Source organism: Siphateles boraxobius, unplaced genomic scaffold, assembly GCF_051911475.1.
Source record: "Siphateles boraxobius isolate OS27281-9 unplaced genomic scaffold, OSU_SipBor_1 1, whole genome shotgun sequence".
NCBI classification, from domain to species: Eukaryota; Metazoa; Chordata; class Actinopteri; order Cypriniformes; family Leuciscidae; genus Siphateles; species Siphateles boraxobius.
Window position 1 is genome coordinate 4848285 of NW_027508699.1, and position 16798 is coordinate 4865082.

Consider the following 16798-nt stretch of genomic DNA (forward strand, 5'->3'; position numbering starts at 1 on the left):
CAGGAATGCGCTCCTGTCGCTAGAATAGAGGAGTGTTTGCATTTGCATTGAGTTGCTGTGAAAGGCGGTATTCTGCTGGCTGGCACCTGGGGCCATGCGAGAAAAGAGCAAAGCGCAGACAAAAGACAAGTGCAAAAATCCCGGCCCAGGGATGGCCCGAGCGCCACACACAAACCCCAAGCCGCTGGAGCAGCAGGAGTGGGCTGAACAAAAGCCACCCTGTAAGAGAGCCAGCGAACCCCTCCTTTTCCCACCATCATGCCTTCCCTGCTACGCATTACTGGCTTGGCTGCATTATCCATGGCAGCCTAATCGGGCCAAAGGAACGTTGTTGTAGATTGCTTTCCCTCCCCCTCGTTGGGCGCCTGATTCCAGGCTGCTGACCCCGTAGGCCCGGCCCATCCTATTTGTCACTTATTAAAGTGCTTCTGCTGAGAAGGCGAGGGAGACGTTTGGAGAACTGGAGGGCGTTTGAGTGGAGAATTAATGAGTTCCTCAAGAGAACACCCTCACACACCAGGCACACGCACCGCAGATCTCTGCCGTCCCGTCCACTGAACGCCCAGGCACTCGCCACAGATGCTTATTGCTCTAACTCGGCTCATTTCTCTAAAAAGGGTTGACGCTCAGTTAGATCTACACATTTTATGAATGTCTTTGTCATTTCATCTGAACATCAACATTTGTGAGATTTAGTCAATCAAGAAGAGCAGTTGAAACAGTTTTGAGGTTGATTAACCCTTTCCCCACTAGCCTTTAAAAAAAAAAAGAAGAAATTCACTAAGCTTTCATGACCCCCAGAATATTTTGTTGTATGAATATCTGAACATGCAATATGGAAGGGATAATGCATTAAACGATTTTGATGCACAATGTGGATGGAAAAAAAACACCCGACACGAAGTGCGTTCAAATCCGCCTCATCCTTCCCTCGGGTCAAAAAGGATTTTTTTTGCTTTTCTTTTATATAAATATTCATCGTGACTTTTGTTGCACTTGAACCACGAATACACACAAAAAAAATTTGAATGGATTAGAGTAGTTTTGTGGTTGAAATTCAAAAACGTAACAAATCCTTCCTTTGCGGGTCAAATTGAGCCCCATAGATATGAATAGAATGGGAGGAATGCTTCAGTAAACATTGAAAAACCTATGTTAAAAATTCAAACTAAAAATGCTAAACTTTTACCAATTTTATAATATCTACATGTGTATCTGAATGCATACTGAAGAGAAATGACTTTAGAACCCAGTGAAAACAACTCATTTGCTCCATATAGAGCTATAAGACCATCTAGTGGCATAAAATATCATGTTATATAATTTATTTTCCACAAGAGGTCAGCAAGGACACCCAATGTAAGATATTTTGAGCGGAATTAAAAGGTTTAGGCATGAAATTGAGTTATTTTGAATTTAATTTGAAAGAATGTGAGGAATGTCCTGAAATTACTATTTATTTATTATTTATTGATTCAATCTAGTAATATAAAGGTAAATAAAATAAAAAATAACAAAAAAATCTCCCAAAAAGACAAAAAAGAATTAAGTATAATTTTAGGGCTTCGGGTCATTTTGACCCGCGAGGGAAAGATCAACCTGAAGAGGGCAGCACTCAGACGTTTTTACACCATATATTGTAGAATTAAAACACTTTATACCCAAATGTCAAAAAATTTACTCCAATCAATGAACAACACTAATAAAGCCCCATTCTTACAGATCATTGACTAAAAAAAGTTGTTTTAGGGTTTAGTTACCCTTTAATAAACAATTAACACTGAGTGTTCATGGGACAAACCGGTTGATTGATTGCAATATTAATTTGCAACATTAAGTTAATTCTAATAACTGCTCCAAATATTCATAAATTAATTATAACAAATTATTATTGATTATTAATATTTCTTAGAGCTAATTTGCTACAGTACCTAAAACATGCTGCAACATTAATACACATATAATCATCACAAAGAGATGATAGGAAGACAATAGGACAATACAGCCCCACAAAACAAATAGATCTATCGCCAAGACTTGTGTACTCTCTCATCTCGTGGCTTGACTTATGTGAATCTGGGTTATTTAACTAACCCTTATGTTGTGAGATGATTTTCCCGTACCCGAAAATGCTAGTTAACGTTATTGCATTGGACTAAAATTGACTAACTTTACTCACCCAGAGTTTAACAACTTGGCCAAAATTATTTTATACTTTTTGTGCATTTCTTCCCACATTGTAACACTTCGTGGTGTTCCCTACAAAAAAAATGCTTCTAAATCTCTCATGCTACATCACCACCAAATATTGGATTCAATCTTTGTCAAATTGTTATCTTTCAGTTAGGACCAGTTTTATATCTAGGAGCAGGTCCACCATCTGATCTGGATACGGCCCGGATCCGGCTGAGTACATCATGGGTTGTGGTCGAGTCAAGGCCCAGGTCCAATGCATTTGAATGAGTAAAGTAGAAGGTCTATGTATCGCTTCTTTTCACTTACTGCCCGAAGGGATACATGCTCACAAATGGATAAAATACTTTCTAATCAGGAGAAACAAACATCAGGAGAAACAAACCTCATAAAATAAAGAAAAACGATACTCGGTTACTAACGTAACCTCGGTTCTCTCTAGAGAGGGAACGAGTATTGCGTAAGTTTAGCTTACGGTACGGGAAAGATTCATCTTCTCGAGATACTGAAGCCAAAAAATTATCCTTAATTTTGTATAACTTGTCAACGCAGTGCAGCAGCTAGCAGACCTAGAGCAGGCCATCTCGCGTGCTCATTGGCTGCCCTGCGGGCAACTGCTGCAGCCTACCAGTGCGCCCGGCGTGACGTCACGCCCAATGAAGGGCGCCCGCGCCTTTATAGCGTCACAGCCCACCAGATAGGCGTGGCTTAGCGTATAAAATAGGGGCTGTAGGCTGAATTCTCTGGTTTTTCGACGACTGAAGCGAAGTCGCTCGTGGCGTGAGCACGGCCGGTTACGCAATACTCGTTCCCTCTCTAGAGAGAACCGAGGTTACGTTAGTAACCGAGTATCGTTCTCTTACGAGAGGTTCTCTCGTATTGCGTAAGTTTAGCTTACGCTACGGGAACACTTTGTCAACGCCGTGCGCGCCAAGCATCCACATGAGACCCGAGCTTAAGGGGAACCCCATAAGTGGAAAAAATAAGGTGGCCAGCCACGCGGGCCATCACTTGTACATAAGCACACATAGGGAATACAGAGCAGCGCGCCGGTCTGTATAGTCATATGGCACATACCCTACCTAGTGCAGCTCAACCAGGAGAGCTGAGTCATGAACGTGATCTGAGCAGGAGATCTGGGCAGAATACACCTCTTTTCAGACTGACAACAGTTTAGCCTGCAAGGCAGGAACTTCTAGGTTATAAAACCTGACAAAGGTAGACGGGGAGCTCCAGCCCGCCGCTACACATATGTCATGGATAGAAATTCCACTGGACCATGCCCACGACGAGGCCACACCTCTCGTGGAATGAGCCCTGATGCCCAGAGGGCATTGCAGGCCTTTTGACGCGTAAGCTGCCGCTATAGCGTCCACTATCCATCTGGACAGGCTCTGTTTCGAGGAGGCAAGCCCCTTGGCGCGCCCACCGAACGAAACGAAAAGCTGTTCCGAACGCCTGAGGGAGGCGAAGCGCGTAATGTAAACCCTCAGCGCTCTGACAGGGCAGAGGAGATTCACATCACTTTCGCTGTCAGATGCTGGCAGAGCTGACAGCGAAATAACTTGCGCTCTGAATGGAGTGCCCATCACTTTAGGGACATAACCATGTCTAGGTCTGAGGATGACTTTAGAGTCATTTGGTCCGAACTCAAGACATGACGCGCTGACAGTCAGCGCGTGCAGATCCCCTACACGTTTTACTGACGACAGTGCAGTCAGAAAAACGGCTTTTAGTGATAGATATTTCAACTCCACGGAGTCTAGTGGTTCAAATGGAAAAGCTTTCAGGGCCTCGAGGACCAGTGAAAGATCCCACATGGGAACCGACGGGGGGCGCGGCGGATTCATCCTTCTAGCTCCTCTAAGGAAGCGGATGACCAACTCATGTCTTCCCAGTGACTGGCCGTGTGTCGATTCCGCGAATGCTGCTACGGCCGCCACGTAAACTTTGAGCGTGGATGGGGATCTTCCCTTATCCAACAGCTCTTGTAGGAAAGTGAGCAGATGCGCCACCCCGCATGTCCGCGGGTCCAGACCTCTGTCGGTGCACCATCCAGAGAACACCGACCATTTAGACGCGTAGAGCCTTCTCGTGGAAGGGGCTCTAGACTGCGTGATCGTGTTCATCACTCCTTCTGGCAGGGCAACGAGTACCCGTTGATCAACCATGCATGCAGAGACCAGCGCTCTGGATGGGGATGCCAGATCGTGCCGCGAGCTTGAGAGAGGAGATCTGCCCTCACCGGAATCGGCCACGGAACTGTATGTGACAGCCGTGCCAGTTCCGGGAACCAAGTCTGATTCTCCCAACGCGGGGCTATGAGGAGCACCGAGTGGCGCGTTTCCCTGATCCTCTTGATCACCTGTGGCAACAGAGAGACCGGAGGGAAAGCATATAGCGGGAGGCTGGGCCAAACCTGGGCCAGCGCGTCCTCGTCCTTCGAGAATAACATCGGGCATTGAGCGTTGTCTTTTGACGCAAACAGGTCGACTTCCGCTCTGCCGAATAGGCGCCACAGTTTCTGGACCGTTTGGGGGTCAGGGACCATTCCCCTGGGGGAACATTGTCCCTGGACAGTCTGTCTGGGCCGTCGTTCAAATGGCCAGGCACATGCGCCGCCCTCAGCGAGCGCAGGTTCGTCTGTGACCAAATAAGGAGGCGTTCCGTCAGATTGCAGAGATTTCTGGATCTGACACCGCCCTGACGGTTTACATAGGATACCACAGATGTGTTGTCCGAGCGGACAAGAACATGCTGGTCCTGTATAAACGGGAGGAAGCACTTCAGCGCGTTCTCGACCGCTATCATTTCCAGACAGTTTATGTGAAAACCCTTCTCCTGGTCTGACCACTGGCCAAAGGCCGGTCTGCCCTCGAACAGCGCGCCCCAACCCGAGTTGGACGCGTCTGTCGAGATGACCTTCCGATAAGAGATGGTTCCCATCATTACTCCATGCTGGTACCAATCGGCCACTAACCAGGGCTGCAGAGCTGTTATGCAGGTCTGAGTCACTCTGATTTTCTGGCCGCCAGACACCCAGGCTCGGCGAGGCGCGCGAGCGTTCAACCAGCGTTGGAGCGGGCGCATGCGCAGTAGGCCCAGCTGGAGCACCGCTGCAGCTGATGCCATACAGCCCAACATCCTTTGAAATGTTTTCAAAGGGAGAAAGCTGCCCTTCTGGAAAGATGCGGCTAGGTGGCGAACACGGCGCGCGCGCTGTGTCGATAAACGAGCCGTCATGGTCACCGAGTCCAGTTCTATTCCTAAAAAGGAAATTGACTGGCTGGGCAGTAATGAGCTCTTGGTCCAGTTGACCGTGAGACCCAAGCTTTCCAGATGACTGAGAAGCACTGTTCTGTGAGATAGTAGTTCTGTCTCTGACTGTGCCAATATCAGCCAATCGTCCAGATAGTTCATTATGCGCAGCCCCTGACTTCTCAGGGGGGCGAGCGCCGCGTCCATGCACTTTGTAAATGTACGGGGTGCTAGGGACAGGCCGAACGGCAGGACGGTGTATTGATATGCCTGACCGTCGAAGGCGAATCTCAAAAATTGCCTGTGACGGGGTACTATCTGAATCTGAAAATAGGCATCCTTCAGATCTAGAGAAATAAACCAGTCCCTCGGGCGAACGTGCGCGAGGATTTTTCTGGTCGTAAGCATTTTGAACGGTCTTTTTACAAGCACTTTGTTCAAATATCTCAGATCTAGGATAGGTCTGAAGGCTCCGTCCTTCTTGGGTACGAGAAAATATCGGCTGTAAAAGCCTGACTCGCTCAGAGAAGGCGGCACCTTTTCTATAGCCCCTTTGCACAGCAGCTTTGCTATTTCTGCGTGAAGTAGGTGTGCTACTTCCGCATTCACTATCGTCGCGGTCCGGGCTTGAAAGCGCGGAGGACGGCGAACGAATTGAAGTGCATAGCCCTGCTTTATTGTGCTCAACACCCATTCTGAAATCCCTGGGATAGTTTCCCACGCAGCTATGTGAGCCGCCAGGGGGCGAATGGCCTCCGGGTTCAGACCGCCGCCATTTGCGGGCTTGTGAAACTGAACCGGAGCCGAGAGCGCGGCGCGCGCGCTCTCGGTTCTGGGCAATGGCTGCTCGCTGACAGCCGAGACCGGCTGACTTATGTGAGATGTCCCGATCATAAGGGATGGGGAACATACTTTTGCCACACTTTGACGCGCGAGCAGCGCTCTGGGCGGGAGAGCTCTCTGTAAGCGTGAGCGCGCGCACGCGGGCACGAGACTTACAACTGTATCTGACGCCCCGATCATAGTAGATGGGGAGCGTTTTATTAACGCCCTGTGTTTCGTGATAACACTTAAACGCACAGGCGGGACCCGGGGGAAGGTTTGTTTTAGCAAGCGTGAGCGCTCTCTGGCGGGCACGAGACTTACGTTCATAAGCTTTTTTGATCGTGTAACAGAGCGGGCAGATAGTGGGCACAGACCTGTGGACAGATTTCTTACATTCAACACTCGAGCGGCTTTTCTGCGCTTTATGAGAGTGTGCTCTGTGAGTGACACGGGATTTTGAGTGCTTATGTGTAGGGGTGAACACTGGGGCGTGGGCACATTCACTACACTTAAAACACTGACGGCGTGAGCCGGACCAGACATTATACTCTTTTTGAGATTTCTCTGGGTCGCCGTGAAAACGGCGTTTGTGTGCAGGCGAGAGGGTGAATAAACCGGCTCGTTGGCTGCTAGTTGAACCACTGCAGTAGCCTGTTCGAAGGGGACTGACAGGGAAATGAACTTTGACGGCGGTCCGGCCGCAGCGGGACACGCGCGTCTTTTCTCTCCCGCTGTTAGGAGGGCTTCGCGTGCTCAGACTTCAGCGCGAGCCTTTGCCGAGGCCCTCTGGGGGGCGGCGGTCTGCGACGGCTGTCTGAGCGTGATCTAGGGCGGCCGCCCTGACGTCGCTGCGAAGGCTGATGCTGAGGCTGTGCTGGACGCTGGGTGCTGGTTCGCACAGGAGGCTGGCTTTGTCTCTCGCGAGAGCGGCCTGTGGCGGAACTCGAGCGTCGCGGCAGGAAGAGGTTCATGGCCTGCGTGGTCTTTTGCACCATAGAGAAGCGGTCAACAATCCCGTTCACCGCTGGGCCGAAGAGACCAGTGGGGGAAAGCGGCGCGTTCAGAAAGGTGGCTCGCTCAGTTTCCCTCATATCCGCGAGCGTTAACCAGAGGTGCCTCTCCGTCACGGTTAACGCGGCCATGGCTCGTCCGATGGCCTGGGCTGCAGCTTTGGTGGCGCGGAGAGAAAGATCCGTTGCGCTTCTCAAATCCGTAACCGCAGCTGGGTCCCGGCCCTTCTCATCCCATTCACGGAGGAGGTCGGCTTGCAGGATCTGAAGCACAGCCATCGAGTGTAGAGCAGACGCGGCCTGGCCGGAGGCGGCATAAGCGCGGCCGACCAAGGCGGAAGTGGCTCTGCAGGCTTTAGACGGGAGGGCTGACCGTGACCCCCATCTCGCGGAGGGCGGGCAAAGGTGCGCTGCGACCGCCTCTTCCACAGGGGGAATCGCTGTGTACCCTTTCTCGGCGGCGCCGTCCACTCGGGAGAGCGACGCGGAGGCCTGTGACTGAAGTCTAGCCGAAAAAGGCGAATTCCACGACTTCGTCAGCTCCGCATGAAGTTCCGGCAGGAATGGAGCGGGCCTGGTTTCTGAAACTGCGCGGCGGCGACTTTGAAGGAAGCAGCCGTCGAGCCTGTTCGGCGCGGGTTCCTTCGGCAGCGACCACTCGAGCCCAAGACGGTCGACAGCTTGCGTCAGCAGGCGCATAAGTTCCGCGTCAGCTCCAGCGCGGGTACGGGCGGATTCCTGGATTGACGAGGAGGCGGAGTGAAGCGACCATTCCTCGCTGTCTGATGCCAGGATAGAGCAGCAGTCTTTTGTGGCGTGTCCCACGGACTCATCCTCCGAAGTGACGGCAGTGAGGCTCGCAAGCGGCAGCTGCGCGTCAGTGAGGAGAGGTGGGGAAGGCGAGAGCGAGGCTCGAGGGAGGTTCTCCGGCGAGCGCGTCGCTGTGGCCACATGTTCCGGCTGTCTCAGGGAACGGCGCTTCTTTCTGCGCGGTCCCACAGGAGGCGGAGTGACTGCTGTGGTGTTGAACGCTTCGAGTCGAGCCCGCAGGGTCGACAGCGGAAGCCCCTCACAGAGCTCGCAGCCCCCGGACGCGAGGGCGAGCTCTGCGTGTTCCAGGCCCAGGCAGAGAGCGCAGATCAGGTGGCGGTCTCCGGCGCTGAGCGGGGCTTTACACGAGCCGCAGGAAGTGCGAGGCATCTTTAAAAAGACGCTCGCTGCTCTTTTAGAATGATTTGCAAAAAAGGATACGTCGCCGGATAGCGTAGCTCGCACGGATGGCTGAAGGTGGCGAAGACGGCCGGCTTCCTCAGCGCTGTCCTAAGCTGGCTGTTCGCTGTTCGACGGCGGCGGTGGCTTCTCTCAAATCCAGCGATGCGAAGAGCTCGCTGAAGAGTCGAAAAATCAGAGAATTCAGCCTACAGCCCCTATTTTATACGCTAAGCCACGCCTATCTGGTGGGCTGTGACGCTATAAAGGCGCGGGCGCCCTTCATTGGGCGTGACGTCACGCCGGGCGCACTGGTAGGCTGCAGCAGTTGCCCGCAGGGCAGCCAATGAGCACGCGAGATGGCCTGCTCTAGGTCTGCTAGCTGCTGCACTGCGTTGACAAGTTATACAAAATTAAGGATAATTTTTTGGCTTCAGTATCTCGAGAAGATGAATCTTTCCCGTAGCGTAAGCTAAACTTACGCAATACGAGAGAACCTCTCGTAAGAGAACTGTCTGGAGGTGGCATACATATTCTGGATTTTAAAGTTTTCAACCCAATTCTGAAAAATAACAGGATTAAAAACATTTTGAAAAATGTTGTCCCTCATTATTTTATACAAACACAATTTCTCTCACAGCAGATGTTTTATATGGAAAAAAGGTAATATCACTCATAACAGTGTAATATATTAATTGTAGACCAACGTTTTGACACGAATGGGCAATTATAAACTTACCCCAATTATTTTTCAAAATATGTTTTTAAGTTTTAGGAGGTACTTTCAACATTGCTTTGATAAACCCTAAGAACAGAAATTCCAACCTAATATAAAGTTTTAGGGTTGAAGACTTACATATAATTTATTATAATCAAACTGATGTAAATTCTGATGTTTAACCACCATGTGGATAAGCAAAATGTGTGTACATTTATTTTTTCAGTTATGAGCCACCTTTTTCAATGAATTTACTGATGCCATGGCAGTCAAGAAATATTTCAAAGCAGCAGATTAACAAGAGCACACCAGTAAAAGTCCAGTTATACTAATATCTTTAATAACAGTGCATTTCTGTCAAAATGAAAAACAATAAAAAAAGACATTGGTTAAGAGTCACACTATACAACATTTTGCTATGAGATTCACATAGTTTCGACCCCAAGTAATCAGTGTCTACCAAATCAGAGGTTAATTGAGAAGAGAGAGAGAGAGAGAATAAAAGATAAATAATAAGTGGCTTTTAAACCATCAGTTCTAACATTGCATTAACAGTGACCACGTGATTGACGTGACGGTTGTTAATCTCAAACAGGTGTCTCTGCGGACTGTAAAGGCACCAGGGCTTCTGGGGGGAAATCACTTCTACATATAAAACACAAAACTTAAACATGTCATTGATATTAACATGCCAACATTCTTATAGTTGTTTTATGTCTTAAATCTATAAAAATGCACTAATGATTTGTTAGATATTAAGTTATCATGTGCTAAGATGAGGTCGGTGTTGTGCATTCCTTGTGCTGGTTAGATATACACTTAAATCCAGAACATGAATTTGAAAGTAACACTTAAACAGAGTGTCAAAACAACAGGACATTTAATTAAATTAAGGTTTCAGTTTATCTTAATGGTGAATATCCAAAAATATGCCCAAGTGACATTTCACCCGCCAAAAATAAATAATTGTACGATTTTGCAAAAAGAAAAAGCCTATTTCTGTAAAACTATTTTTTTTATATTGTTGCATTCTTTTTTTTTTTAATGAACCTCCCCTTAAAAAATATCATTACTGTTGTGAGTCTGAACATTTTACCTCAAACCTTTGTTAACCTGAGCCGCACCAACTTTTCTTCCACATATTCACAAAAAACATATACTGTGTATTGGGAATCTGATTTAAAAAAATAATAATCTGAATCTTTGTGTAGCTGACTTAACGATTTAAAGGCAATCACTCCTCTGTGGCTTCTAAAGAATCAGACAGTAAAGCTAGAGGTCACGTCAGCCTTGGCTGAGAAGTTTTTTGGTTTCTCTTCCTCAAAATTGAACCATAATATGTGCAGGTAGTGTCCGTAATGTTTGATTTCCTTTACTCAGTTCAAGACGAACAAAACAGTTTTGTTTACAGTACATCTAAAAGAGAGTCTTATTATAAGCACAATAAAATAATACATGTGCAAGATTCAAATGAGACCTGACAGAGTTTACAGGACTAACGTTCTTCAAACTCTTTCCAATGACTCAAACAGAAAGAATGTGGGGAGAAAAAAAAACAATGAAGGACTAAATCTATTTTGCATAATGGTGCTAAAAAATGCTGCCTCACAACAAAAAACTATTTACATTAAAGTGAGTAACACTTTTTCTCGCTGTATTTGAAATGAGCGCAGCTTCCAGCACCTTCGGTTTAAAAACAAGAGTAAAGCGAGTGTTGAGAATATGAAACTAAAGAAGAGCAGTAGAGTGAGGTCATTATTTGTGGTTTTTCAGTTGGTTGGACAACCAATCGAGTCCTTCATAGAGGCCATCGCCGCTTGTGGCGCACGTGGCCTGAATGTACCAGTTCCTGTGGCGGAGCGAATGCAGCCCCAGCTTGTCCGTGATTTCCGCAGCGTTCATGGCGTTCGGTAGATCCTGTCGGACAAAGACATTGTCAAATATGTAAAATAAAACGCATTTGGATAGAACTGCAGATAATCAGTTGAAATCTGTTAGCACCTGTTTGTTGGCAAACACTAGCAGGACTGCTTCCCTGAGCTCATCCTCAGCCAACATTCTCATTAGCTCCTCTCGTGCTTCATTCACACGCTCTCTGTCATTGCTGTCAACCACAAAGATCAGACCTAAAAAAGAGAAGAAAGAAAACAAACTTCAGAATAATGGACTGGTGTGAGAGACCAGCTTATATTTGGTTCCAGCCACAGATTAAAGATGAAATGGTTACCGGTTTGACGATAAACCATGATAATAAAAATTACCGTTTCATATGTTAATTAATAAAACCATGTTTGATTATCGCAATTTGAAAAACTAGCGGTAAATACTCAGGCCTGTCGCGATAGTCAATAAATCAATGAATCGCACGATCAAAAAAAATGAGCTCGATAATTTTTCCGGCCGGGATGATTTCCATTTGAATGCTTGTTTGTTTTCCTCGTCTTTCTCTCTCTCTCAGAGACAGGATGACAACTCTCAGTGAACCCTCTTGTCAGTTGCATGGTCTTTTGTGTTGGGAGGCGGCGCTTGTCAGTCACATGGCAGGGTTTCCCATACGTTCATTTATTTGTGGCGACCCGCCACAATATCAAAGCTGACCGTTTTTTTTTTATTATTATTATTTTTTACTAAGCCTATTTAAAATCGTATTTGATTGCAGAGCGCCGTAGCGCATTCGCGCAGCACTACCTTTCACTCGTCCCTCTCTCTCTCTCCCACCCGTACCTCTCGCGCTCTCTCTCCCTCACTCGCACGCTTGGTGGACATAGACTGCAATTCACTTTTTAACAAAGCTTTATGCTGGCGAAATTATTTTTCAAAAGTTTTTATGCATATGGCCTGTTGAGGTTTTTTTTGTTTGTTTGTTTGTTTACAAAGGTCCTAACTGGCAGTTTTGCCTGTTATGGAATGTATCACTATTTATGTCTAAGGCTAATGTTTAATATTTTTTGAAGTGCAATTTTGCTTACATCCATTTTATTTATTGTTTTTGGTAATTATTCAAGTGCATTTTAGATGAAAATGGTCTCAGAACGAAAATATTATCGTTTATTTTCAATATCATTTATCGCAATAATTTCTTGGACAATTTATCGCCCAGCAAAATTTGTTATCGTGACAGGCCTACTAATACTGTTCAGCATTAGAGGAATAGTTCACACAAAATGAAAATTCTGTCATCCTTTACTCACCCTCAAGGTGTTTCAAAACTGTATGAATTTCTTCTGTTAAACAAAAGATGATATCTTGAAGAATATTGGTAACCAAATAGTTGGTTCCACGGTAGGGAAAAAAAATACTATGGCAGTCAATGGAGTCCATCAATTGTTTGGTTCCCAATATTCTTTAAAATATCTTCTTTTGTGTTCAGCAGAAGAAAGAAATTCATACAGGTTCATTTGTGAGTGAACTATTCCTTTAATGACTAGCGACAGCATGTTTATTATTAGATTTCTGTCACTTTAAGAGCTCATACAGCGCGGATATAGATGCGCATCTGATTTTCTCCCAAATGTCTACTTTCACTTTAGACATAACCGACTGTGTTTATTTAAACCTCGCGTGTATTCAACAGTTTAAGCCCAATAAGACGTGAAAGATAACTTAGTTCAATACTCACAAATTAAATGTTTAACTGGCAAGGCTTTAAACACATGCAAATTACAACCGTTCATGACTGCGAATAACTGCAGTGCCACGTGAGCGTAACTCTACGTTAACGTGACGTGAAAGTATGTCGTGTTGTACAGTATGTTGGGACGGAGGCGCAACGCTTACAGGCTCTACGTCAAAACGCCGGCTCATTATGCCACCACGACACATGCGTGTGGTGCAGATGCAGGAGCCAATAATGAGCCGGCGTTCTGACGTAGAACATGGAAGCGCTGCACTGTTTACACTATGTGAACAGCATAGGAGAATGACATTTAAGAGAAAAGATTGTGGGGAAAAAAAAAGTTTAATAACTGTCGTTATTTTTGTTTGTTATTGCGCACAAAAAAGTATTTGTCGCTTCATAACATTAAGGTTGAACCACATCGACTATTTTACTACCTTTCTGGGCGTTGAAAGTTGCAATGGCGTTGCTGCCTATGGGTGGTTCAGAAACCTCTCAGATTTCATCAAAAAGATATCTTAATTTTAGTTGAGAAGATGAACGAAGGTCTTACGGGTATGGAACGACATGAGGGTGAGTAATGACAGAAATTTCATTTTGGGGTGAACTATCCCTTTAAATATTGGCCAGTTTATTAGTATTATAGTATAATCATGGACAAATAGCTTGGTTTAACCATTCGTTTTAAATGATTCACTGGACTGCAAAGTTGGTACGTCAGTGGCATGTTGGAATTTTTCTTTCCAAAGTGAGGAAGTAAATGTGGATTGGGACACAACAAAAAACAGACTAATTGATCTTATTCAAATATATAGTGATTACAGCAGCCCGATTAAAACTTTCTTAGACTACAAAATCACACAATATCACACAGAAATGTCTGATAACACTGTCTGCACATTTGAATTAACTGGACTTTCCAACTTTCACAATACACTCAGGGCCCGAGACAAGTGGATTTTCTTGAAAGGGCAAGTAAAATAATTCTATTTGTCCGACCAGACAAGTAGTTTGATTAAAACGTAAATAAAAAAATAATTACCAAAAAGCGAGAATTTTATTACATTTAGTGTAAGTGGTGACTGATAGTGGATAATAATATATAATGTACCGACGATAAGGTTTCGCAGTTGAGGCTCGCACAGCCTCATGATTAGAAATATAAAGACATGAGTGCAACATACACAAAGAAACTTGGTTAACATACTGCGGTAAAAAAATCTAAATGTGGAGTATTTATATTTATAACATATGAATCACACAACCAAGAGTGCTGTTTTCCTGAATACCATCACGGTTGAAACTAGGGCTGCGCGATTAATCGCAATTTACATGAAATCGCACTTAAACCGATTTGGCTTATCGCGATTATTTTTTATGTGCAGCTTGTCATTGATGTACAGCTCTGTAAACGCTGCTCCATCTGAAAGCACTGTGTGTTTATAAGTCATGTTTAACCAAACAAAGCGTTTCAATCTTCTGTTTATTCAGCTACAGCGATAGGGATTTCCTGGAATGATGTGCGTTATTGTATTTCTGCAGCGGGGCGTATTTGGCGTGTCTGCGTTAGAGCGCCCTCTAGTTTTCAGATGGAGCAGCATTCACTACCGATCAGCCGCATTGCTCTGACAAGCATAAAATAATCGCAGCCTTTGCCAAATCGCGTGTGGTTTCATTGCATTTAGTCGTGCAGCCCTAGTTGAAACTGTGACTGATTGCATACAACAGTTCAATAAACAAGTAGGCTAGTTAATGTTAATGTCACTTAGATTTTAGAAGCCAAAAATAAAAGTTTGGGTTGTAATAGGGCCCTAAAAATGTAATTTTTGTTATACTGTAAATAAATGTAATAAGTTTGATGACTTAAATTAATTAGAAATGCTTTTTGATTACTAAAATTTAATTTAACCATTAAAATACAGTCTTTCATTTTTTACAAAATGTTTACAGAATGCTGCTGGGTGCTCCCTGCACTTTTTAAGTTATTATTATTATTATTAACAAGAACACGGATATCAGATTTAAAGATATGTTTAAAATCATTTACAGAAAGTATTTGTAAAAACCCTTTGTATTCTTAATTTTGACATTAACTTACATTTTTACACCAGACATAGGCTATATATAGGTTCAAAATATCGGTTATCGGCCTACTTGATCTGTAAAATCGGTATCGGCCCTGAAAATCACATATCGGTTGACACCTAATTTCTTTTGTGTATATTCAAAAAATATTTAAAACAATCACATAACATTATTTAATGCAGTTGTAATTTCTCAGTGTACGTGATTTAATTGGATTGGTAACAGCCCTATAGTGTCTTATTACTCTAATTGAATTTATATGAAAGATGAAACAAACAATGCCTTTAAAAAGAAAAAAGAAAAAACACACACACTCGGGGTAAATATGACTAATATGCGGATTTAAATATGTCAAAGCTGATAGAACACTGATGAGAATATTGCTCCAAAATAGATTATATTTACACCACAACAAACTTTTTTACTCAGACAAGTGAATGACCGATTTACTTGTCTGAAGGACAAGGACATGGACATTACAAGGCTTAAATGTCGAGCGTTGACACTGTATTACTGTCTTACCTTGTGTGTTCTGGAAATAATGACGCCACAATGGTCGAATCTTATCTTGACCACCGACGTCCCAAACTGTGAAACTTATATTCTTGTACTCCACAGTTTCAACGTTAAAGCCTTGAACACAAAAGAATATATATATATATATATATATATATATATACACATATACAAACACATGCATTATTTATTCTCTTTATCAGACACTGATAATAAACAGATCTTGGTCATCTACCGATTGTAGGGATGGTGGTAACAATTTCTCCCAGCTTCAGCTTGTACAGAATCGTTGTCTTTCCAGCAGCATCAAGACCCACCATAAGAATCCTCATCTCTTTCTTGCCAAAGACTTTAAAGAGGTTTGTAAAAAGGTTGCCCATGTTCGAGAGATGCTTTTTTCACTCCACTGAAACTAAACAGGACAAAAAGTTAATTAAAAAGCCACTTCCTCCAGCAGGACCAAGTGTGAAATACTTACTGACACAAAGTGTGAAAAATCGTATGCATTTGTACACTTCACAGAAACTAACAGAGGCTAAACGTTAATCTTTGTAATTCAAGTCGACATAATGACAAAGCCTGATTCTCCAAGTGGATAACGTACATGACAACTGACTCTTTAAATTAACCAGGAAATGCTGTAAAAAGCTCTCACGACTGAATATAAAATACGATATTTCAATAATAAAGCTGATATAACTCAACAGCTTGGTGAAGAATTTTAAAATTATATGCAATAATAAAGGCTGAGAGTGTTCAGGGGCAGTTTTACAGAACTTATCACATCTGTTTATTAAGAATAGCGATTTCAGTTAAATTTCAGTAAAATATCAGATTAACTTATTAGATCTGATTATCAGACGTTTTAGTAATATGGCCACACGTCTTTATAATAATTTAAATTAATAAGTCGACTAAACTAGCTTTTGTGGTTGACTAAAGCCTCCTTAACACTCATACATACATTTAATAATAATGTTGAGTTAGAGAAAGTTGATGTATTATATCATCTATACGATATTAGTTATTTGAGAAGTAAAGTTGACCGGATTGTTGTTTCCTTTGTCACAGACAATCACATCTGACCGGCTTTATTTCAGTTTAACTCCGAAATTCTCCCACTAAACTTGTTTCACTGGTAACGCATCATACATGAGTATTTAGCGTTTGTTTTCACTGTGGTTACAATTTCGAATACAACAATTAAAATTGAAATTAAATATATACATGTATTTTTTTAATGAAAAAAACTCACAGTTCAAGTTTCCTCAACTTCGAGGCGTTTCCTCCATCAAGATGGCGGGTTTCCGGCCACGTCAGTGCGTCTTGCATCACTTCCGTTGAATAACAGAGAACTACGAGGTTAGG

At 44.0% G+C, this 16798-nt stretch overlaps 1 protein-coding gene across 1 annotated transcript; it reads right to left on the reverse strand.

The window, feature by feature from the left end:
* Positions 1-9531: 9531 nt before the first annotated feature.
* On the reverse strand, positions 9532-16776 carry arf1 (ADP-ribosylation factor 1). Its single transcript, XM_077247084.1, has 5 exons — positions 16686-16776; positions 15666-15842; positions 15437-15547; positions 11215-11339; positions 9532-11130 (listed from the first exon to the last, which is right to left on the reverse strand). Exons 2-5 carry the CDS (start codon positions 15808-15810, stop codon positions 10969-10971), a joined length of 543 nt encoding a protein of 180 aa, XP_077103199.1. The 5' UTR covers positions 15811-15842; positions 16686-16776; the 3' UTR covers positions 9532-10968.
* Positions 16777-16798: the final 22 nt, after the last annotated feature.

Coding starts and splice junctions, on each gene's coding strand:
- arf1 (XM_077247084.1), bottom strand. CDS start 15,810: ATGGGCAACCTTTTTACAAACCTCTTTAAAGTCTTTGGCAAGAAAGAG. Junction 11,340..15,436: donor TTATTTCCAGAACACACAAG/GTAAGACAGTAA, acceptor TCTCTTTTTTAG/GTCTGATCTTTGTGGTTGAC. Junction 11,131..11,214: donor TAGTGTTTGCCAACAAACAG/GTGCTAACAGAT, acceptor TTTGTCCGACAG/GATCTACCGAACGCCATGAA.